Here is a 24,870-nt window from a genome sequence, read left to right on the forward strand (position 1 = left end):
ATTTAAACAAATAAACAATCATATGCCCCAAGTGTTTTTCTTATATAACATTCAAAAGGTTTTTTTAAGTTAATTTTGATAAGTGATCATAAGTACATTGTAATACGTTCATAAAATAACTCCATCCTAAAATCCCTATTTGGCAGTGTTCCAATTATGGAACAACTAAGTTGTTCCTGCCAATTCTCCCACACAAAATAACTCCAACCAAATCCTAACAAATACCATATTCCAATCATTGAAAATCTAAAAATTAATATAGCACCTAAAACAAAAAAAATATGACCATACCATAATACATTCATTAAACAATCATCTTACCGGCAAGCCAAGTATCACTTCCAAGGTCGAACTTTGCAATAGCATCTCCCCAACTTTTCTCAAATTCTTCGCCATTCAAACTATCATAGATTGCATTGTGCAATGCGACCTTAATGTCTTGATACTTAGTATACATACCTAGTTTTGGACTAAATTTTGTCAAAATATGTCATAAACACCATATGTGTCAAGTGTCCGGCATACAGTTCGCCAATGCTCTCCTCATAGCCGCATCTTGATTAGTTAAAAAGCCACTAGGAGCTTTGCCATTCATGCACATCAACCATGTTCTAAACACCCACTCGTAAGTCTCCATAGTCTCATGAGATACAAGTGCACAGCCTAGCAAAATAGTTTGCCCATGATGATTGACACCGACAAAATTAGCAAAGGGAAAGTCATAGTCGTTTGTCAAGTAGGTGGCATCGAAGCATACTACATCCCCAAATTCTTCATACGCTGCTCTACTTCTTGCATCTACCCATAAAACATCTTTTAAATACCCAAATTCATCTAGACGATGCATATGGAAGAAATTTTGATTGTCTTCCGTCATTTTACTAAAATACGACAACATCGCATTAGCATCGCCTTCTCCTAGCTTAAGTCAGCGTTCCTTTGCCAAAACATTACGCAGATCTCTCTCTGTAACGGTCAAGTTATCCAACCCATTGTTGTCCATTGCAAGACTACGATGAATCTTCGACACCGAAACCCCAACGGCAGTATCGTTAAACAATCTTCTCCTAACAATAGTATTCACTTCTTGTCTCCGATACTTACTTATGTACCTTACCTTGCGGGGGGTCGAGTTATGGTTTAAATGCTCTAGGACAACCTTCTTAACTACCTATTCATTCTCCTCATTCACGCTTGCGAACATCATAACAGGGCATTCACATTTCTTGGTCTTCCTCGAAGACACTTCTATCCCTTTACTACCAACAACAATCCTCTTACCTTTTATAGTACGACGGTTGTCTGGTCTACCATGGCACTCACACTTCCATGTGTAGTTACGCCTAACCTTTTCCATACCACACTTCTGCTTGAAAGATCCACCACACCTTACTACACAAAATCCATTATGCTTCCCATAATTATTAAAGCAAGCTTCAACTTCTTCCCACGTACCAAAAACCATGCCCACCCTTGGAGCTTTCGTCTCCTTATCTACGACACCCTGGGATGGTGTCCCCAACATCACACCTTCAATCGATTCTTCATAAACTTCATCCACATCCTCCACCAACATATCAGAAGACACCACACCCTATCACACATTTAACCATCACCCAAAATATATCGTGAAAATACAAATACAACGGCATGTCAACACAAACACAATACCAAGTGATATGCTTATACCTCAAGGTTGATCAATATCTTCTAAATCATACTTGTAATGGTCTACTCTTACTTTGTGCTATGAGTCAATTGTAGTAATCATAAACACAATAGCATGATAACACAAACACAATATCAAGTTAAATATTTTTACTTGTAACTTTTAGTCTTCAAATCAACTAACTTACAACAAATACCATTATTTCAACAAAAATGAATTCAAATATTTCTATAGTTTAAACCGTTTGGTGCAATTAGTAGTAATATTACAAAACATATCTCCAATCACAAAGACAACATTGATTCACATAATTTAACTAATTACTTATTATTTTATCAAAGCTGCACCTTTTTGTGTGCCCTAATACTTTGCTATTAAATTTCCGCCACATTTAATACCCCTGCATTTATTAACCCTAATATTTGCCATCAATTTTGTGCCATATTTAATACAAAAAATCTAAATTACACCACACTGTTCCATTGTACCTGTATTGCATTGTTCATCTTTGAATTATCTGATTTTTGATTCTTTTCCCAGCTCTCGCCCTCCATGAAAGCCCAATTTTCTTCTCCAAATTTCCACAATATCTTCAAAACAACTAAAATGACGAGACCTTTTTTCCACACTTCAACAACACTTAATTTCCCACTTAATTTAGTTTTTATTTCTCCCCATAATAAAATAAAAGTTAACTGTAAGAAGTTTTGAGAATGGCTTCTTTTTGTTGTCAAGTGAATTGTAGGAGAGGGGAGAGAGAGGGGATGTCACTTTTTCCCATTTCCTTCCATTCTCCTTCCTATTACCTTTCTCACATTCAAAAAGTTGAATAAAATATGTTTTTTAAATTTAATACATTATTTTTGTACTTCTGTCTTTTCATAACATTACTTTTTCAATTTTATATTAGTGATATGGGCAAAGTTGCCTATATTTGATATGATTTTATCATGACTCGTATCCAATATGGTTGGAACTTGGAGGTCAAGAAGTAAGTCCCAAGTTCTAAGGTCCAACGCTCGTGCGGAGCAATCAAACTCCCAAACCAGTTGATGCGATTCCCAAGACGACAAGAATCGAATCCCCAATTCTAGTGATTCACCATCTCTCTCTTTAGTATATCTTTTTCTGCGTTTACTCTCCGCAATAGTACACTTCTCCTCTCTTTCCACTTCCACATTCCCTCTCCTCAATTTACATCGCACTAAAACAAACAAAAAAACAAACAAGCCCTTTCAAATAAAAACTCCCAAAAACCCAGAAAATATTTGAGGAGAGAGAAAATGGCAGCAACAGCGAGAGTAATAACAGTGGCGCAAGATGGAAGTTGCGAATATTGCACAGTGCAACAAGCTGTCGACGCTGTCCCACTTGGTAACACGTGTCGGACTATCATTCGTCTGTCTCCTGGGGTTTACAGACAGCCGGTGTACGTACCCAAAACCAAAAACTTCATTACTTTTGCAGGTTTATCCCCTGAACATACTCTTATTACATGGAACAATACAGCCACTAAGATCGAACACCACCAGGTAAATTATAAATTATAAATTGTTCGGGGTCGGCTAACATGAATCGTCATAAGAAATCGTTTAATCGTAAACAAATAATATTCTTTATTGAGGGTTTTGTTTAGGATATATGAGATGATTGTATATTATTTGCAGGCTTCAAGGTTGATTGGAACAGGAACATTTGGATGTGGGACTGTGATTGTTGAAGGGGAGGATTTTATTGCTGAGAATGTTACATTTGAGAATTCTGCACCCCAGGTAATTTAATAATTTGATAAGATAATTTACATTAACGCTCGCTCACAAGGCATCTGAGTACAACCACAAGTCCACAACCTGTCCTTTCCACTTGGTAATTGGGAACTGTTTAAGTGACTGATATTGAAATTTTGTACTGTTTGAGTATGGAGAATTTTTGAATTATGGATTTAGGTTTAAGGGTTAAGTTTAGAATCTAATTTCGACTCGTGGGGTTTCAGTGTGTACTGATTGTGATGAAAGAGTGTTTAGGTTTTGGCAAATTGAATTTTACATGAATTGGGTTGGTTTGGAGATTAATCTGGTGTTATCTGTATTTTGGGAAATGCTTGTTGTAGGGATCAGGACAAGCGGTGGCGCTTAGGGTGACTGCTGATCGTTGTGCTTTTTACAATTGCAGGTTCTTAGGATGGCAGGTATAGATTGCTGCTCTCTGTTCTTAGAACTCAAGTGTCATATTGTGAACTCGTTAAGAATATATGTAATTAATGTAAATTGATTGTTATAAGTTTATAAGGATATCGGGTTGGTTAGTATGTGTTAGAATGGAATCTAAGTATTAATAAGTAATCAGTAAAATGCTGCTCTGCCTATGCTAGTATATTTAGAATGCAGTCAGCAGTCCTAGTATGAAAATAAGTAGTATGCATTTTAGTTGCTTTCCCGAAGGAAGCATCTCAGTAAACCATGTAATTCAAATCACTTTGGTGCTCTTGTGATCAACGAATCAAAGGTCTTATAATGGCAGATTTAATCAAGTTGCAAAGTTGAGGTGTTTCTTACTTGACAGCCAAAATACTTCTTCTTGATCAGAAAACCTTAATATATTTTGTCTGAAGTTGCTAGCCAAATGGTGGTAATCTATCAACAGTCTGATTCAAAAGTTTCCCCTTTTTTAGGCGAGTAAGGCTAAAACCTCTTAATGGCTAGATTAAGATAACTAAATGAGAAACGGGGTTGGTGGGCTCCGCACCTACTGAAGTTACAACAATCATCATAGACAAAATTTAACCATTTAGCCTTGCCCTTTGTATTTTTTGGTGGAGGCTTGTGAGAGGCACTACCGCACTACCGCACCACCGAAGGAACAAGCATATTGACTGCCCCTTGCTCTCTTTCTCTCCCTTTTTGAGTACGAGAAAGGAGCGGGGTAGAAATAAAGCAACCGGAATCATGCAATATCAGTGCCTGCTGATAAATGCTACACTGTGCTTCCTGGTAACTGGTTTAGGGTTTACTGTCACATGAGCTGCTGGCTGATGAAGTTATAAGTTATTCTTTTGGTTGTTGCTAAGTACAATATCAAGGTTGGTTGTGCATTGCACGTGATTGTAGTTACCATTATATTCTGCAGCTTCTGATAATCATATTGATCCCTTAATTTTGTTATATTTCCCCTTCTGTGTTTTTGCATCAGGATACTTTGTATTTGCATTATGGGAAGCAATATCTACGAGACTGTTACATTGAAGGAAGTGTAGACTTTATTTTTGGGAACAGTACTGCTCTATTGGAGCATTGCCATATTCATTGCAAGTCAGAGGGTTTCATCACCGCGCAAAGCAGGAAATCGTCTCAAGACACCACTGGTTATGTTTTTTTAAGGTACTTGGGAAGCGTCGTCTTTTATTCATTTGCCATTCAGCATTTTAGTTACACACATAAATTATATAAAACATATATTTAAAATCATCTCGTCTTGGATTGTGGTGCATATACCTCCATTTTGTGGCTAGAGCTGGGGTTACTTTAGTACTTCATATTTTTTTCATATTTTCCATTTACTTGGACCTCTATTTTTGAACCATTGATTATTTACTGAATGTGCCCTTCTGCAATATATCTTAAAATAGGAGTTGAACAAGTATGGTTTTTTACTCCAGTTATAACTATCTTTCTTATTGTTAGACATAAACATAAGCGGCAACAGCAGCAAACTATTTTTCTAGCAGATCTTGTCTTGTGAGTTTTCTGCTGTGTTGCTTTATCCCGTATGATGGTTTTAATTGCACGTGTTAGATACACATTATACTGGAGCTTAAGCATGCAATCTCAGTCCAAATGCCGCAGTTGATTGCACAAATGATATCTCATGTGTGACTTTCTTATTTTAGTAGCATAACGGTTATCCTTCCGTATTTCCTCACTTCCTCAAGTTATAACCATAATAACTACAAGGTATTACTTTGTTTTTCAGATGTGTGATCACGGGCAATGGGAAGGCATCATATGCATATCTTGGAAGGCCATGGGGACCCTTTGGAAGGGTTGTATATGCATACACTTACATGGACCAGTGTGTTAGGCATGAGGGTTGGAATAATTGGGGCAAGTGTGAGAATGAAAGGAGTGCTTGCTTTTATGAGTACAGGTATCTCAATTTACTTGCAATAAATTACCAAAAAGATGTTTTAGTTTTATTTCGTGAATTCTCATTCCTATCAGAAGTTGTAAAGAAAAAGAAAAGAGAATAATGTTTAGCCAATGACCATGTCCTGGTAAACATAATGGTGATGAATAGTAATTGAGCTTTCAGAAGATACCTTTAGGAATGGCATTTGAAAAGGTTAGCTTGCTTAAAACTTCAATGGAAATTGCTTACTCTGCTCAATGTGATTAGTACTGGTATGGTATCATATAGTATCATCCTTTTCTTTGGACTACTCTTCATGAAAATAGGAGTTTTATTCTTCCCTGCTGCTTGATTAAGATAGTGAATTTGCTCCAGATAGAACCTCGCTCTTAGCGGCTGTTAGGTCTGAAATTGTGTATGCTTTGCATTGGCAAACAATGATCTATAGACTAAAAGACCACCTTTATCTGAAATATGCAGCTTTTATTAGCAACACGAACCAGAAAGTTTACATCTGTTTTTATTTTGCATGATGAAGGTGTTTCGGACCCGGATCTAGTCAATCAAAGCGTGTTGGATGGGCCAGAGAATTGATAGATGAAGAGGCAGTTCAATTTCTTGTGCATTCTTATGTAGATCCTGATCCACAGAGACCTTGGTTAGCCCCACGAATGGGAATAAGACTACCTTACTCTGCTTGAAGGAACCAAGCTGAGTCTCATTCAAGGTTTTTGTCTATAAAGCTTGAGAAGTGGGTATGTCGGCGATATCAGATGAATATATCTTGTAGAATCTACTTGGTCAAGGGGTGGGAGTTAGAAGGAAAGTTTCTGTAAGATTAGTATCATACAATGTTATAGCAGGCACAACGCCGTGTAAAAGGCCGCAATGTCCTTACTTTTCTCTTCCTGCTGCAATCCCCTCTCTCTGTCTCTCGACCCCTGAATAATTGTGGAAAGGTATATGTATACCTTTTTATATGAAGTAACTATTAGTTGTCTATTTGTCTTAAGTACTGAAAATGAGTATTGCAGATCTCTTTATAGAAATTGCACAAAAAGCACCAGCTGATAAAATAAGAGCATGAGAATCTTTGAGACGAAAGCCCATTAGATGCATTAGAAGTGTGAAATTCAAGGGATGGATGCAAATGATGCCCACCACCTTCAAATACCATCAAACTCGACTTCGATGGCTTTGCCACTCCCTCAATAGCTAGTGTTTTGCTGCGGAATCACTTGAATGTAGCTATATACACCCTTGGCCTTAAAATTGGGCATGTCTCTTCACCCTTGGCCTTAGAATTGGGCATGTCTCTTCCCTTAGTTACCTGAGCTATGACGTTCCCTACGGAATGATCCATTATCACTTCATATTTGAACTAAAGATTGAGTTTGGGGGTGAGGATATGAATATGAATAGGAGTCAAATTCACCTATTACTGGCCTCTACTTTAAACGATTCATGTCTAAATTTATGCAATTAAACAACCAAGTAATATGTTTATGTAATCTGAAAATTAATCGTTGTTGGTTCATTAAATACAAGTAACAATCTAATTTGATCAGCAAAAATAAGCATGTGAAGTGATGAAAGCGTTACAACATATAAGCATGGAGATGAATAATATGATAGAAAAATAAGAGAAACATAAGAGATAAGAATGTACAAAAGAGCGTTGATTCTTCTAAGGATCTACATCTTAACAAGTAGATTGTTAGGAAAACAAGAATTATATTGAAATTGACCCTTGGGAATTGTAGCTTTGTCGCCTAGGTCTTGAATAACGATCTGCAAGAGAAGTAATCTTGAAGCTTGAATGGAGTTTGAATATATGGCGTTTAATTGTGTGTTTATAAGTGTATTTGTAGTTGGAAATGTGGTGGAAAAGTCGTGGTAAAAGTGCATGGGAAAGTATCGAGTGAAAGTGTTGTAAAAGGTGTGCCCATCGTTCGTCGAACAATATTGACTATTTATAGAAGAAAAAAAACGTCCTAAAATCACGCAGGAGAAGCGCAAAAGAGGCATGCGCTAGGAGCACGATCGTTAATTAAGAGGAAAAGTTCTTATTGGAGAACTTTGTAGTTTCTAATTAGGAGGGTAAAAGAGTGATATTTTTTGAGAAAGCAAAAAATTAGGGGCTAAAACGAGCTATGCGGGCTACGCCGAGACTTGCACGAACTGCACAATGGCTATGCCGGACGCACAAGAAATGTCCAAGGAAAATCCAAGTGTTCCTGGAGTTGCATAGGACGCATGGACTTGCTTGGAACGCATGAGCCTTGAACACTATGTAGGAGCTGAATATACGCGGGTTTTGCAACGATCGTTTCTATTGATCTCGATTTTTAGGAAAAACTGACAAGAGAGGTCTGAACTTTGGCCGATAATTTTTAAAATATACCAACTTTAGATTAACCTATGGAACTCCAAACTATGGGGGGGCCCTAACTTTTATTGGGCCTTACAGGTTGCCAACCTGCTAATTCTAGTATACCCTCACGTTACTTCTTTAAAAAGGCATGTGAGGTTGATTTCAACCATTATTTTTAAAAACCCTCTTCTACTTCCCCTGCCATACTCTTCCTCCTCTTTCTTTCTCTTTGTTAACCATGGAAGCACAAAAATCCGGTGGCTCTTTATCTGTCAACTCCAAAAGTGAAGCAATTGTAAGATGCAACCATAGAATTCCGACCAAACTTAGGACATCAAAAAACAGTGGAAGCTATGGGAGAAGGTTTTATGGTTGTTTAATGTGGCTAGTAAGTTTTCTAATATACTTCTCTATTTTACTAACAATTGTGTTTTTCAAAAATTAGGGTTTTGTGCAAAACTAGGGTTCCACGCAAATTAGGGTTTTATGCGTTTTTTGATTGATTATTGCAATTTCAACAAAACTCAAATTGTTTCCCTTTTTAATTGCAAAAGCACGATTGTGAATTTTTCTTGTGGGAGAGTGCGACTATGTTTACCAAAGGGTGCAACCAATGAGAGGAATTGCAGTCAAAGCTAGTGAAACAATACACAATAGTCACTGAGCTGGAATTTGGTTTTAAAACATTGGAAGAGAAGCTTGGAAAACTGAAGTTGAAGAAGGATAACATGAAATTGTGTATGCGTCAAATGAAGGTTGAGATGATACTAATCCGTGGGGAAATGTAGAAGACAGCTAGGGGACAGAGATGTGCTATAGTGGGGATAGTTGTTTCATGGATGTTGTTAGCTTACTTTTGGTAGTTTAAGGATTGAAATTGGCATAGCATGATAGTTAGGACATGGATGATGGATGTTTATGTAGGTGTTTAGGCTAGTTACAGAGCCTTATATGGCTTTTTTTGCGGGATTCAATTTCATGAATGTAACAACTAATCAATAATTATACATTTTGGATTAATGAATCCTATTTTGACATACTTTGTGTATTACTCTTTCATGTATTTGCAAAAATTGCGAAACAAAAGTAATTCAAGTGTATTGATTGAAACAACATGTAATTAAACATTAATAACCGTCAACAATGGACAATTGTAGCAAACAAACTGATTGTAACAACAGTTACACAAAATAGATCAACTTTGTTCCCAAAACATAATAATGTGGCCTGAAAGCACAATAACTTTGCTCCCAAAACAAAATAATGTGGCCCAAAAATAGCTTTAGTTTGTTGATGGTTGACTGGAACCCACATTTTCTGAGATGATTCTTGGTACTATTCCTCCATGTGCACATGACATATCAGTGTAAGTTAATATTCATAACAACAATTAGGTAACATGAGGGTCAATTATATGAGCTTCTTACCCTCAAAAAAGTAGAACTATCATCAGCTATGAAAACACCACTCCTTTAGGCATCTGTTATTTTGGGACATCAACAACAAGTTAATAGGTGAAAATGGTCAACTTGCAAAAAGATTGAAAAAGGAGGCAATATGAATAAGGTTTTCCTACCGTGGTTGTAGCTTTCTTCCCACTTCTTAAACCCTTACCCTCTCTTGAACCCGTTCCTCCTCTCCCTGTTGTGCTTGGCTGTGGGTCTGAGGTGCTTGGATCAGCATTTGTATTTCTCTTGCCTCCTCTTGAACCCTTCCTGAAGACCCTTCCTTCTTTTCCAGTTCTACTTGGCTTTGTTGTTGCATCCATGTGAGGGTCATTATGTGCACCATGCTGAGTTGAAGCATCAGATTTCCTAACCTTCTTATGAGGTGGATCATTAGGAGCTTTATCTTTATTTAGACAAGTCCTCTTGTTATGGCCCTTAACTTTGCACATTGTACAAGTCATTCAACCCCATATAATTGGTTAATCAACTAGGCATTTTTGGGTTTTTATGCGGGTCTTTTCTCCTACTGATTCTTACTCTCCCAAGCCCAACTTTAATGGGTGGTGGGATGAGAGGAGAAGTGACTAGTGGCTAGTGCCTTTCACTTACTAGAGGTGGGATTGACCCATCATAAGATCTCAAGTAATTCTATCTTCTGTATAATTATAAAAAGGAAAAAGCTATATGCAGTCCTAAAGGCTGTATATAATAAGAAGCTAAACATGGAAATAAGCTATGTTTGAACTCTTATGATATACTCCCTCCGTTTCATTTTAATCTACACACTTACACTTTTCACGCATGCCAATGCAAAACTTTGAGGATATATATCTTTAGTTTTGCATTTGTAAAAAATATAAAAAGTACATATTAATAAAATACATGTTATGATGAATCTAACAAGATCCCGCATGACTATGTTTTTATCCACGTATAAATCACAAATGATGGAAAGTGAAATTTGTGAATAGTGTAAAATATCAAAGTGTAACAATTAAAATGAAGCGGAGGGACTACTTAATAGAATTGGTTTATGTTTTCCTTATAGTTCGTTTTTCCATAGTTTTATCGAATGAATTTTATAAAAGATCATTTATACTAAGTTGTTGGAAACTCGAGTATATTATGTTATCAAACAAGTTGAGTTTGTATATGAAATACTCAAATGCGATTATGTTATGAGATTTGACATATTTGACTCGCGAACAATGAATTTGAGTTTCAGAAAATAGTGAATTATGAATTGTGTATTTTAATTATGTTTTGTGTGTGTGTGGGGGGGGGGGGAGAAGTTGCCAGGGCAATGATGAACAACATTTTGTATATTTTGTATTCTAGGGACATGTCCTGACAAGTCAAAGCAAGCAGTACATAGTAGAAGAGGGAGACGTCCCTTGTAAAAGTTTAGAGAATGCGCCAGGATGGCAACTCTATTCATGTTCTCTTTTCTAGTATAATACTTCCTCCGTAATAAAAAGATTGCAACATTTCCTCTCGACACAAATTCCTTTGGAGTTTTTCTTAATGGAGTATTTAGGGGTTTGGTGAGAGTATTAGTGGTATGATTAGGCTTGTAAGGAGAGAGAAAGTGGGTCAAAACTGACCACCATACCAACCACCACGGCCATCACGGGACCACCTTCACTAGTCACCACAACCACTGCAACCACCACTGCCACCACAACCACCGCAACACCAGCTTCATCACCATCACCTGATTTCTGCCCAAACCGACCTCTAAATCAAACCGAAATCACCGAATCACCGCAAATTCGAACGAAACCACCGTAAATTTGTATTAAATCAAACCCAGAAATCAATTGAAATCAAACCCAAAAATTTCGAACGATATCAAACCCAGGAAATTCAAACGAAATCAAACCCAGAAATCGTTCGAAAGCAAACCCAGAAATTTCGAACGAAAACAAACCGAGAAAATCGCATTCGATTTGGTGGTATGATTATGGTGGTGGAAGTAGGTGCTTGTGGCGATTGATTTGGTGCTTGTGGCGGTCGATTTGGCGATTGGCGGTGAGATCGGCGGTGGATGATGAGGTAGGCAATGGGTGGTTGGCGGCAGCTTGGCGGTTTGTGGTTGGTGAGGTCAGCGGTGAAGGAAGGTTGATGATGTTAAATTAGGGTGAAATAATTAGTGTTGATGTTTTTTACGCTTAGTTGTTAATGATGTTCAAATCTTCATAATTGGGGGCATTTTAGCAATTTCATACTAAAAAACTTGCCTAAAATAGTAAGACATGAAATTGTTGCAATTTTTGTATTACACCCCAAAATGACAAATGTTGGGTTTTTTTTTTGTTACGAAGGAAGTACGAAATCTGAAAGAAAATAGAATATGTAAGTGTTTTCGTGGAAAGTTCTTTCAAATCTTTTTTATGAAATAGTTTTTTATTTGCCGAAGTTTATGAGATTCATGCACTCTATATGGAAATGATTTACTGAGAACCTCGTTAGAAATTTATGAAAGAAGTTAGTTATGTTAAATATACATATTCGAATTAATGATTATTACATTGAATTGCAGAAGTAGGAGACATAGTGATGTCCTAAAATATGTTCGAATTAGAGTTGACATCAAAAGGTCGTATTAGATTTTATGGAATGCTCATGGTTGCTCCAATTAAATTATTACTTATTTTGTGAAATGTAGTATTATTATTTTAAACAAGTAATATTGTAACTTGGGTGCAAGTGCTTGTTGTATTATGTCATCATGCATTCTCTATTTCTTGATTTTAAATGTTTCATAAGATAAGCTTAACTATGTAAATACATTTGAAGCCACCAAAAAAAGTTTACGGTTGGATAGTGTGTACTTAGTTTTACTAATTTTTTTTATTGGAACTTGTCCTGTGAGAGTAGAGTTTATTGTTAGTAATTTTGCGGGTGAGGTGCAATTTCACAAGGGATCATCGATTGTAAGTTGTGATAAGAGATGTCTAGATCAACCCAGGGATGAAGATTATAGTGTTGATGGAGATGTTCTTTATGATGTATTATTGTATTTATTTAGAGATTTTATTAGTTAATTCATAAAGTTGTATAAGCTTTTATGGGTTGTTGCATGATGGATGAGCGTGCTGGCCCGGCACGAGTCCGCTCGAGGCCCCGCCCGTTTTCCGCTACGTGGGCCGCGGGCCTGTCACTGTCAATAAATTTTATTTCAGGCCCGCATTAGCACAAGCCTGCGGGCCGAACGCTTTTTTCCTTTGTTTTTAGCCTAAAACTGTCAAAAATACAAAAAAAAGAACATAAAACACGGGTCAGGCCGCAAGAGGCACGAGCCCGGCCCGTAGACAAAATTTGGAAATTTCAAGCCAGGCCCGGCAACCATTTCCCCAAGCCCATGCCCAGGTCTAATTACGGACCTTGTAATAGAGGTCCAGGATCGATACTTGAGTTATACTCCGTTGTAGATGATTGTCTAATCATGATTTAATTAATGATAAATGAGGTTGGAAATGCTAAGTGTGATTAGCTATTAGTTCGGAAGTGTGGGCTAGTACACCAATGCGAGGGTAGCTTAGAGAATTTCTTCTTACCTTATAAAAGAAAAATTTAAGAATAGAGGAAGTATGTTATTAATTTGATATTTATTTCATACTAAAGATGAATTGGTAATAATAATATAGACGAAAAATACTCATTTTACATGAAAAATAAAAAAGTTAATAAAAAGGTATCGTTGACTCATATTTCAACCCATAATCCATATACCTAATTTGTACTGATGCAAAAATACACCCAACCCGTTTTTACCAAATTCCAAACCCGACTACCCAACCCGTTGAACAAGTCTGTAAATGAGCATTCGTTCTATTAGACGGCCTTTTTATGACTTCAAATAGAGTTCTACATCATGGATCAATGGCACAATTTCCAGTCTTACCCCTCTTTAACGGAAATTTTTTTGTCTACGCACCATTAATAAATACTTGTTGAGGATTGTGGTAATGGAATCCAACTCAACATAATTAATATTTTTTTAATCCTCTATTAGATGGTTATGTGCAGCAATGTCCCTCTTTAACCCCCTAAAAAAAAAAAAGCCACTTTAACGCTCTCCACGTGTCTGCCAAGTGGTCCAATGAGCATACAATCTTGATTACATTACCCTTCCACTCATGTTATCGTTCTACAACAGGAGAACACAAATAACAAATTAAAAAAAAAAAGCACTCATGCTCTCCCTCCTTCAGTTTTCTTCCCCCCACAAAATAGTTGGCTCAACTACAAAGCAGGACTACAAAATCCATAATTTTTGGGTGGACGTGAAATTGGTTCACCACTGTATTTGTATTTTGTGGGTACTCTAAATTCTAATGGGTGAAATTGGAGCAAAGCACTTTCTGGGTGTAAATGTAAATCACACTAATGAAAGAAAACCCATCAGGGGTAATCTATTGTCCCAAGCTGTCACTAAATTCAAGTTACAGCAGCCAATCAGAATCAAGTGTCAGTCGGTCAATCAACGTCCATCTACTTATTCTTCCCGGATTTCCACTGATATTGCCATGTACGAAACTCCTGGGGTATGTTTCTTTTTTTTTTTTTCCCTTCAATTTTATCCATAATTTTGAAATATTAAAAAAGAAGTAAGAAAAACTAATTTGTAGTATAATGAGAGTAGAAAATATGTACAGGCTTCATTTGATCAATATTTAGAGGATACACCAAGAGTATTTAAAGCAATATTTCCGGATAAAAGAAGAAGCCAACAACTTAATGAGGTAATATTAGTATTTATGTTAGCCTATATTTGTCTTAATTAGCATGTACATTGCCTTCTACTGCACTTTTGTCATATTTGTGTAATTGTGTGTAAAAAACAAAACTCCGCTCTAAATCAAATTTATGGTCTGTTTTTGCTTTTTTTGTACATACTGATTAGGAACTTAAGGACAGGATCTCAAATTTAGTTGAAGTTTGCATTGGTATTGTAAAGTGGCATGAGAAATATTGTTTTTTTTTTTTTTTATCTATATGAGCCACAAAGGCAGTACAAAATACAAAGAAGTGGAGGGGAATTTCTAACCTGTTACAACATCTCAATCTTAACCACTAGGCCAAGACATCGTTGGTGGCATGAGATATTTTGTATTGCTATTGACAATACATTTAGTGTCGAAGTATAAAATTAAAGACTTATATTTTGAGAATGGCTAAATAGCTAATTGTTCCCTCTCGTTTTACTTGCAACCAACCAAGTGGTTTGGACAGTGTCTAAGAAATAGGGGAGAGTGTTGAAAATGACTTCGGAACTTGTCGAAGTTAGTGAATGGAACAATTTAAGGTGGCGGTGAGGGTGGTCGTGGTGAGTGGCGACAGCGATAATTGGGGTTGAAGGTGGTTCGGTTTGGGACCAGGTCTAGCTGCAAGTATTTTTACATTTTTCTTAAGGGAAACTTTTGCAAGTAAAAAGAAATGGAGAAAGTTTTTGTTAGATATCTAAATCTTTAGATATGAGTCTATGGGGCATTTCTCTGAATGTACCGATTGTTGAACTCTGCCGTTTTACATTTAGAAATCTTAATTTTGGAACATAAGTAAATTAAGCAGAGGAAATAGTAAGTTCAGGACAAGCATATGATCATCAGTTGTCAATTCATGACCATATATACCAAGATATATATGATAATATGAATAATGAATAGTTTGTAACACGAGCAATTATTATGTGGTCTAAGATCCTCACATTGCTTTCTTTCGAGACTCGGACAAAACGACAGTCCTTAAGGGCCTAGACTTGTCCATAGTTGGAGTCTATAGGTATGTGGAATGAGTGAAATGAATATTAGATCATAGGAAGAAGATTTTTTGATGGCTATATTCAATGTTACCAAGACAATTTTTAGCATAATGTTGCTTTTTTTTTGTAATGGTATTACTTATGATTGTTGGCCTTGAATTATTACTACTCGTACTCATTTTGAGTTTTGAGGGTTCTATTTCTGTAATGTATTCAGCAATGAATTTGTGGCTTTGATTTTATTTGATGTTCAATGTCCTTTGAATGTATTGACCTAGGAATCATTTGCATCTTATTATTAGCGAAAATGCTTATTTTCGTTGCTAAAGGGACTGCAATGATGTATTAATTCTTTCAACATCCTATGTGACATATAAAGATGATGAAGGAAATCTTTAATAAGCGATTTTGCTGAAAAAGCGGCTATTAAAAATCTTAATCTCCCACCGCATTCTTTTTTTTTTTAAGCAGTAGTGCTTCCTTAATCCTTACCTGACTCCCGAAAAATGTCTTTCTTCTAATTGGAACAACAGAAGAAACACTTTGCTTCTTTTTTCTGGAACTGTGTAATCTTAATGGTGTACATGAGGATCCTTTTGAAAGGGATAGGCAACACATACAATCCTAGCTAATTAAATTGTTGCCTCGGTTCTACTAATGGCAGACTCGCAGTTCATTAAATCTGCGAAGTTAACTAATTGGGAAGGGTAATCTAGTGACTAGTGAAATTGGTGCGAGTTGTGATCTATGGTTACCATTACAATAATTGATCAAAAATCAAATAGTAAATTGTTCTCTTCTGCTCCAGAATCAGGATTATCTAGTCTTAGGTGAGAAAAATTGAACACTAACATGTTGTCTTTTAATTTTCTGCTGCTGGTTTCTTTCTTCGAAACAGGCTGCCAGCAAAATGATTATTATCTTACTTGAACTTTGCATAGCACCTAGTATGGTGCATCCATGGTTAGCGCCGACTCTGTAAGTTTAATAACCAGACTAGTTCGCTGAACCATGTCTAGATGGATGCCTCTTATTTTGAATATATTTCAGACTTAACAGTAATAGGGTGTTTTAAGTTGGAAATGAATTGGATCTTCATGGCCCGACTTATTCTAACTTCTAGAGTCTTATATGCCATGGCCAGAATATATATGCAAATGTATAGGTGATTTTAACTTATGATATTCGTGATCAAAGTTAACATTGCCAAATGTGATAAGTCAAAACGAATAACGAAACAATGAAGTATTAGTTTGACGTTCTGTAAAACATTCATTTCAGGACAGTCACTAGCTTTTTTTGTTCTCATTTTTTATGCGTTTATTTGTCTCTGCTTGTAGGAAGAATGGAGAGTTCATATGCTACCCATACAGTTCTTCTTCCTTACTGTAATGCCGGTTGTTGATATGAGATTGAGATGTACAACAAATGGGAAGAATTACCCTTCAGGAATTCCACCCACCATCTCCAAAGTTCTTGAGCTTAACATTGTTCGTCACAAACTCTTCAAGAGTAGAATAGCTTCATATTTTCACATTTTGCTTTAACTTACTTGGGTATGCTACTTTTGTTTGCTTCAACACTTTTAAGGAGTAGCACTTGTTATAAACTCTATTGCAGGTTAGATGGGAGCTTCAAGGGCTAGATAATGTGTTGGATCCCAATCATTTTGATCTTGGTGTTCATGGATCTTTATATTCAGATAGACGAGGCGTGAGAAGCAGGTTAAAGGGTCAATTGGAGTTGAAAATAAGTGTTGTTCTTCCACCCGTTCTTGGCTTCATCCCTGAAGATGTTTGCCGAAGTGTCTCAGAATCGGTCAGCCTCTTAAACTCTATTTTTTCTAATCCATATGAGCCACGAAGGCAATACAAAATACAAAGAAGAGGAGGGGAATCAAACCTGTGACCTATCGTTCACAGCACCTCAATCTTAAACACTAGGCCAAGATATCGTTGGTGCCTCTTAAACTCTATTTAACTTTACAACTATGATGTTAAAAACCAATTCAGAGTGGACTTTAATTTGGAACCAAAGCTTAGCATTGATTATATTTCACCTTGAATATATAAGATAAAATTTCTACTAGCAGTTCCAACTCTGGAATATCTTCTTTAAACAAAACCTATCCATTAATTAACTCGATATATAGGGATATCTTCATCACAAAGCAGCCTTGCATCAATCTTTTTTTTTTCAAGGATGCATAACTTAAACTTAGGTGAATAGGTAAAATAGTGGATGTGTTGATAGCTGAAAATGGAGAGAAAATAGATAAAAGGAGCTTTTCTTACAAATTTAACATGTTATAAGTCATTAAAGGCTCTTTGTAGAAAAAATTATCAAAGTTATGATTATCTGAACTAATTAAGAATTAAGACCGTTTAAGGAAGCATAGTTAGGTAGTATTGCAGGAGACAATTTTTTCCAATATATAAACACAAATAAAAATATTTTCTTATGTTGTACTCCTTCTAATCTTTATTAGTTTACCCATTTTGATTTTTGACACTATTCACATACATGACTTTGACTATCTCTTGTAATTTGTATTTAAGGAAAAATATAGTCATGTGAGATCTTGTTGAATTTGTCTCAATGTGTATTATCCAAATATCAACTTTTTGTAGTTTTTGCTTATCGAAAATTAGAGATATTAAGATTCAAATTAGTGTCTCGGCAAATGTGCTCCAAAGAAAGGGGTAAACAAATAAAGTCTAGAGGGAGTACTTAGTTGTTACATAATTGCGACATGCTTTGTCTTCTCGTTCTCCAACACGACTATGATCATTAACGTATTGAAATTTTAATTAATAAGAGAAAAAGTAATGTAGCCAAAACATGATTCATTATCATAGAAGTGTATTATTACAAGAAAATAAGTTGTGGGTTCGATTGTCATCAAAGGAGGTTGGGGGGCTTTGGCATTCGGGGTAGGTGGTACTTAGATGACTTGTGAGAGGACGTTAAATCATTAATGTAATTCATCTTACCATTTTTCTCAAAAAGGATGCTTTTGCATAATAGTTAAGAGTATGATCAAAATGACGATATGTGTGTATTGCATACAATTTTCATAGAAAGGAAGAAGTATACTTTCTGTTTTTATAAAGATGAGACTTTTTCTTTGCATTATTAGCCAAATTTGAAGTGTTCCAAGTGCTGATATCCATTGAAAATGTAACTTATTCTGACATTGATACTTTCGGTTAGAGAGTTGAGCCATTATTAGGATTACACCTGTGTTCACTGAAAATCAAATTTACTGCTTTGCAGGTACTAAAGGGACTTGTTGAGAACATGAAAGACAAGGTGAATGGAAGCTTGCTAGCAGATTACAGTAAGTTCCGAAGAGAGCGGCAAATGAACCCAGTCTAGGTTGTAGAGAGAAATAGGTATTGTGTGAAATGGACAATCTGGATGAAGCACCAACTATTTCGGTCTTGTACATTTACTTATTGTTGAATTTCAAGTGTAGCATAACGTAAATTGTTTTGAGGTTGTCAAAGGCTTCCATACAGTTTCCTAATATAAAGCTTAAGGTTGTCCGCATTTTTCTTTTTTGACAGGAGAAGCACACACAAACTTATATTAATTTATCTGTCAAAACAAGTGGAGATACATCACTTGGGCACTCTTCCATCCAAACTAACACATCACTGATTTAGCCAAAGAATGAGCACATTTATTACAAGAACGAGGAATGTAAGTGAAACAAGCATAATTAAACTGCCTAGCTCTATGGTTAATATCATTAACAATAACTTGTGTGTGTCCTCTAACAAAAGTTGAGCCATTAATTAAAGATATCACAATACTGCAATCTGATTCCATTTCCGAGCTCGCACACCAACTTCATAGCCATACTTCCATCCCAAATACCCTGCTTCAGTTTCTGCTACGCTATATCAGCTACAGGGATGCATGGGCAACTAGCACACATCATCACATCCCCCTCGCTATCACGCACCATCATACCAAGACCCATCCGCTTATCATCAGTGGCGGAGCCAGGATTTTAAACTTGTGGATATGATGAATAACTAATTAAAAATACTCTCATGTATATTACAAACGATTTAATATAACAAAATGACAAGCCAAAATGTTTATCAATACTAAAAGTCATACACCCCAAAGTAAGAAAAAAAATTACATAAGCTTTAATAATTCGACGAGTCTTCATCTTTTGAAAACGATCGACAATATCGTCTTCGGGAACTTGTACAAATACATCTTTTTCAATGAAAGTGACCAAACAATCATTTAAAAATTGGCCGGTCATGCAATTCCGCAACTTATTTTTGGCATAAGTCATTCCTGAAAATACTCTTTTTACATTTGTTATAGCAACCGGAAGAATCAACATCAACTTGATGAGCAAATACACAAGTGAATAAGTCACATACCTATTTGTTTCAACTAACTTGATTGAAAGAGAACTAACATCATCCAAATTCTGAAACTCACTATCATTTTGCATATCATCCATGAATATATCACGTTGACCTTCAAGAGCAAACAAATCATTAGTTGAAAATTCGGATGGATAAAAAGTGGCAAGTTTGAGTACCCTTTCTTTGTCAAAAGAAGAGAATTTATCTTTTGAACTTAAACAAGCCATATAAGTAAGCAACTCCATGTTAACCTCATCAAATCGATTGTTAAGTTCTTGAAGCAATAGATCAATCGCTCCTATGAACACTTCAACACGAAAATGGTGAAGATATGTTGCTTGTTGAACAAAACACTTTGATCTCCCTTGAAGTATATACTACATATTCAGCCTCCATATCTGAAATAACAATGTCATGTATTTTGCAAAATGAAGTGACCTTTCTCAAATTATTCTCCCATCTACATTCGCTCATTTTTTGCAATACTCGTTTAGTTGAAGAAACACGTCTCATAGCACCAACAATATCTTGATCTTTCCTTTGCAAAACAAGACACAAATCATTGGTGTACGCAAATATAGTAGACATCAATTGTGCCATAAAAACAAAATTAAATTACTCTAAAGAGTATACAATGCCTTGAGCTTTTGCCTTATCATCCGCATTTGAACCATGTTTTCCGATCATCACAAGTACCTTCACGATTGTAGGAAACAAGTTGATGACATTTACAAAAGCTTTATAATGAGAACTCCAACGAGTATCACCGGACCTTTTCAAGCCAAGTTCTTGACTTAACCCCGATCCCGTTTCCAGTTCACCCATTTTTAAGGCTTGAGAAAGTCTTTGAGCTTCAATTTCTCAGATCATTTCTCTTCTCTTACAAGAAGATCCAACCATATTCAACAAAGTTGCAATTGTGTCAAAAACCCAACCACACTCATTGTTTTTTAGCAACGACAACAAGTGTTAGTTGAAGTTGATGAGCAAAAGTGCAAAACAACGAATATAATAAGCATTTGGAGTATCATCCATAATCAAAGTCTTGAGACCATTAATCACACCTTTCATATTACTAGCTCCATCATACCCTTGCCCTCGAATCCTAGATGGACGCAATGAATGTTCAACAAGTAAAGACATAATTGCATTTTTAAGAGACAAAGAAGTGGTATCACCAACATGAACAAGTCCAAGAAACCTCTATAATACTTTTCCCGTTTTTCTTTCAACATAACGCAAACAAAGAGCTAGTTGTTCTTTATGAGATACATCACTTGACTCATCGGCTAATATAGCAAAATAGTCATCACCAAGCTCCTCAATGATGCACTTAGGTGTTTCTCTAGCACAACAATTAATAATATCTTTTAGAATCATGGGAGATGTCAATTGGCAATTACCGGGTGCATTCTCAAAAATGACATTTGAAACATCTTTATTATGTTCCTTTAGCCATTTCAAAAGTTCAATAAAATTTCCCTTATTAAGAGATTCTTCATCTTCTCTATGCCTATGAAATGCTAAGTCTTGCCGCAATAGATAACACAAACAAGAAATTATAGCTTTCAAACGAATATTATACTCACTTTGGATCTCACTATTTACATTATCTAAAGCAACACAATTGATTTCTTTTTGCCATCTCTTAAATTTATATACTTCATATGAGCAAGATTGTGAGCACTTTTAACTCCGCCAACATGTTTTATAAACCTGTCTGGTTTATTCCACGATCTAAATCCACCATTAATGAATGCATCTCCCCCCAAACTAACTTCAACATCATTCTTGAACAAGTAATAAACAAAGCAAAATAATGTTGCATCTTTCTCAATATTGTATTCAAGTCAATACCATATGTCAAACCAAGAAACACTAAACCGAAGTGGACCTCCAATCTCTCTATAAGGGAACGAATGCATTTTTGGTTGACAAGATTTTTAAGAATATATGCTCTCCTAACTGCATTTCGTTGTTTTAGAGGATAATCCATTATGTTTATTCTTTTTTCGGGATCATGAGGAAGAAGTTCAGCATCATAAGCTAACTCTTCATCTTCTAATGGTACACTATTAACACTTGATCCACCCAAATTTGTATCATTTTATTGGTTTTGAGAGACATCATTTGAAGGAGTACTAGTATCTACCGGTTAAGAACATGAAGCACTTTGAGATTTCATTTTCTTGACCAAAAATTGTCGAAGATCGGATTCTCTCATTCTCTTTGATTTTTTAGATCTAGATGCATGACTCATTATTTCCTATAATCAATTTATAAAATCTAATTAATACAATTTACAAACAAAAACATAAATCATAAAGTATCACATACCACAAATTCCACAAACTAATTCATCACACAAATTAAAATACTCCAAGTCACTTACTCAATAATTCAATTAATATTTAGTAATTACTAACCTAGTTTAATCATACAATCGTGTAAATTAAATAACAAAGAATAAATTTTCATATTATATAATTTATTATTTATAAATATATAGATTATATGTTAATGCTATGAAATACAAGAATACAAGATATAATTATACAAAACTAATTTTTTTTTAAAAAAAATTACATGTGATGCTGCTTTCCGACGATCGGCGTTGCTTGCCGATTTGACGTGCTCCGTGCTTGGTGCGACGGTGCTTCACATTCATCGGTGGCTGGTGGCTGTGTTGCTTCACAGCTTCAGTCTTCACTCTTCAATATTCGCGCTCACGAATTGGGTATTTGGGTTGGGTAATGGTACTTTTGGGAGAGAGAGACTTTTTAAATTTTGGGATAATATCATATTTAATTTTGGGAGAGAGAGATTTTTCTATTTTTTTAGAAAATGTTAATTAATTGTGGAGAGGTCCACATCAACACTTTTCCTCTTTTTGTTTTGTTTCCCCATGTTGACATGTCATTGTCACATTAATTTGCCAACACAAATGAGCCGTTGAACTACTAGTCTACTATATTAGCTTTCCCTCACTCATTCTGATTTTTTCTTTTTTCTTCAATAATTGCTTCAAAGAATTTTTTCATTCTGGGGATGCGGTTGTACACCCACCGCCCCACGTGGCCCTGCCACTGCTTACCATCTTTTGAAAAAGCTGCATCAGTATTCATTTTCCAGTGCCCTGCATCGGAGAAGACCACACCCTTTCCAATCACCTGACCTCTCTTTGGACATAAGGGTGTGTTTATCGCTTATCGGTAGTCTAGGAGTTGGGTCTGAAGCAAATACTTGTCAAAGTCTTGATGAGTCTCATGCAATAATGTGGAACAAAGTTAGAGTGAGTCTTGGAAAGAGTTTTGGTTTCCAAAACTCTAACAAAGACTCACTTTTTCTTTGATGCATGTCCCACCAACAAAAAGTAACGCTAATATTTGCACAAATTTTAATTCAATAGCAGAATTTGAAAGTCCAACTGCTTGGATTCAACGGCACAATTTGTACAAATTGTATAATTTGTATAATTTATTATATAATAATTTATAATAATGCCTATAAATAACGCTGTGTACAACTATTTTTTTACATTCTCCTATATTCTCCCATTTCAATTAAAAGATAATTATATTTTATTACCTTAATTGTATGTTAAACTATTGTGAAACATCTTTGAAAAGGTAAATTTTAATGTCTAAATAGAATATGGGTTTAAGTTATATTTTGGAAAACAAAAACAGGAAAGCCATTCAATTTCTCATCTCTCTCTCTCTCGTGGCAATAGGTGAAATAAGAAATTTGCCACATTGTTGCCTTATTTTCAATCTTCCATCTTCCTTCATCAAGATTAAAAGAAACCCCAAAACCAAAATAAAACCCCAAAAACAAATTTTTTCTCTCTCCTCTGATTTTATACCCCGTACTGTGCATGTTCAATTTTTGCATTCTACAGTCGGAATTTGCCCAAATGTTGTAGATCTCGAAAAGTTATTTAACTTAGACCCAAAAATCACTCGATTCGGAGTTCGGAGCTATGAGTTACGGCCTTTGCAAGTTTGGTGTTGCTACCTTCATTTCTCTCTCCTCTGTTTTTCGATAATCTGTTGCCTCCATTTTCTCCAACATTCAATCCAAATTTGCTCCTTGTTTCTTCATCAAAGTTGTATATCTCTTTGCGTTATTGAATTTAGGCACAAAAATCACCCAATTTGGAGTTATGATCTAGAAGATTGCCCTTAACAAGTTCAACACCGCTGTTGTACTTTGTGTTGCGTTACTGCCGTATTTGGCTTTGTTTACCAACGTTATTGTTGATAGGTTGTTGCCTTGTTACTGCCATTGTTGATACTCTTCTCGATTGGAAGGATTAAGCTAAGTTTCTTCCTCCTTTTTCAATTCCACGAATTCAAATACCTCATGTAAATGAGTTTTATTTCAATTTCTGATTTTACAAATGAATTGAGTTATAAGTCTTGCTTTTGATATGCAAAAAAATCAGTTTGTGGTAGTTTGTTAAACTTAAAGATTGAATCTTCCTCTTTATCTAGTGGATTAAAGCTAAGAATATGTAATAATCCTTCTTATGTCATTTTATAAAATATGGTTTTTGTCAATTATGTTGTTGATAAGTTCTCTATAAATTCAGACTTGGGATTAATTAAAATTAGAGATTAATATTGTGAGATTGGTTTTAGAATGATAGTTGATTATTGTTATTATTGAGGAATGAAGTTAGCTTGTAAGGATGCATGTGTAATTAGTTGATAAAAGAGTTTAGAAAGTATAAGAGAGTCAATTTATCTTTTCTGAATTGTAGTGTTTGAGAATGATTGTTAATTATTGGTATTGTTGTTGAGGTGTATTATGGTTATCGATCTTTATGGAGCTTGGAGATTGAATATAAATCGAAGTGGTAATGAGGATCGGGCGAAGAGGTACACACATGTTCTTCCACTTTCGAACTATATTTTTCGATTGATTTTATAAGTTATATAAGTTGATCTTGATATGTTTTCACAAGTTAAACTTGTATTGTATTAGAAGTGTGATTTCTGTATTACAAGACTTGTGAAATACATGCTTAGGAATTTTAAGTCAAAAATAGAAATGAATCCTATGTTAAGTTCTACTGACTAAATGTT

At 35.5% G+C, this 24,870-nt stretch overlaps 2 protein-coding genes across 3 annotated transcripts; both read left to right on the forward strand.

The window, feature by feature from the left end:
* The first annotated feature begins 2,704 nt into the window (after positions 1–2,704).
* Positions 2,705–6,794, forward strand: LOC104887315 (pectinesterase 31). Of its 2 annotated transcripts, XM_010671929.4 has the most exons (6): positions 2,709–3,201; positions 3,337–3,441; positions 3,780–3,857; positions 4,859–5,046; positions 5,639–5,812; positions 6,333–6,794. In XM_010671929.4, exons 1-6 carry the CDS (start codon positions 2,953–2,955, stop codon positions 6,493–6,495), a joined length of 957 nt encoding a protein of 318 aa, XP_010670231.1. In that variant the 5' UTR covers positions 2,709–2,952; the 3' UTR covers positions 6,496–6,794. The 2 variants fall into 2 exon arrangements, with proteins under 2 accessions (XP_048494370.1, XP_010670231.1); XM_048638413.2 differs by lacking the exon at positions 3,780–3,857 and having other exon boundaries at positions 2,705–3,201.
* A 6,781-nt stretch (positions 6,795–13,575) lies between these two features.
* On the forward strand, positions 13,576–18,935 carry LOC104887313 (hypothetical protein). The gene is made up of 5 exons (XM_010671928.4): positions 13,576–14,166; positions 14,278–14,364; positions 16,724–16,873; positions 17,004–17,201; positions 18,660–18,935. Exons 1-5 carry the CDS (start codon positions 13,957–13,959, stop codon positions 18,759–18,761), a joined length of 747 nt encoding a protein of 248 aa, XP_010670230.1. The 5' UTR covers positions 13,576–13,956; the 3' UTR covers positions 18,762–18,935.
* Positions 18,936–24,870: the final 5,935 nt, after the last annotated feature.

The sequence above is a fragment of the Beta vulgaris genome, chromosome 2, assembly GCF_026745355.1.
Source record: "Beta vulgaris subsp. vulgaris cultivar EL10 chromosome 2, EL10.2, whole genome shotgun sequence".
NCBI classification, from domain to species: Eukaryota; Viridiplantae; Streptophyta; class Magnoliopsida; order Caryophyllales; family Amaranthaceae; genus Beta; species Beta vulgaris.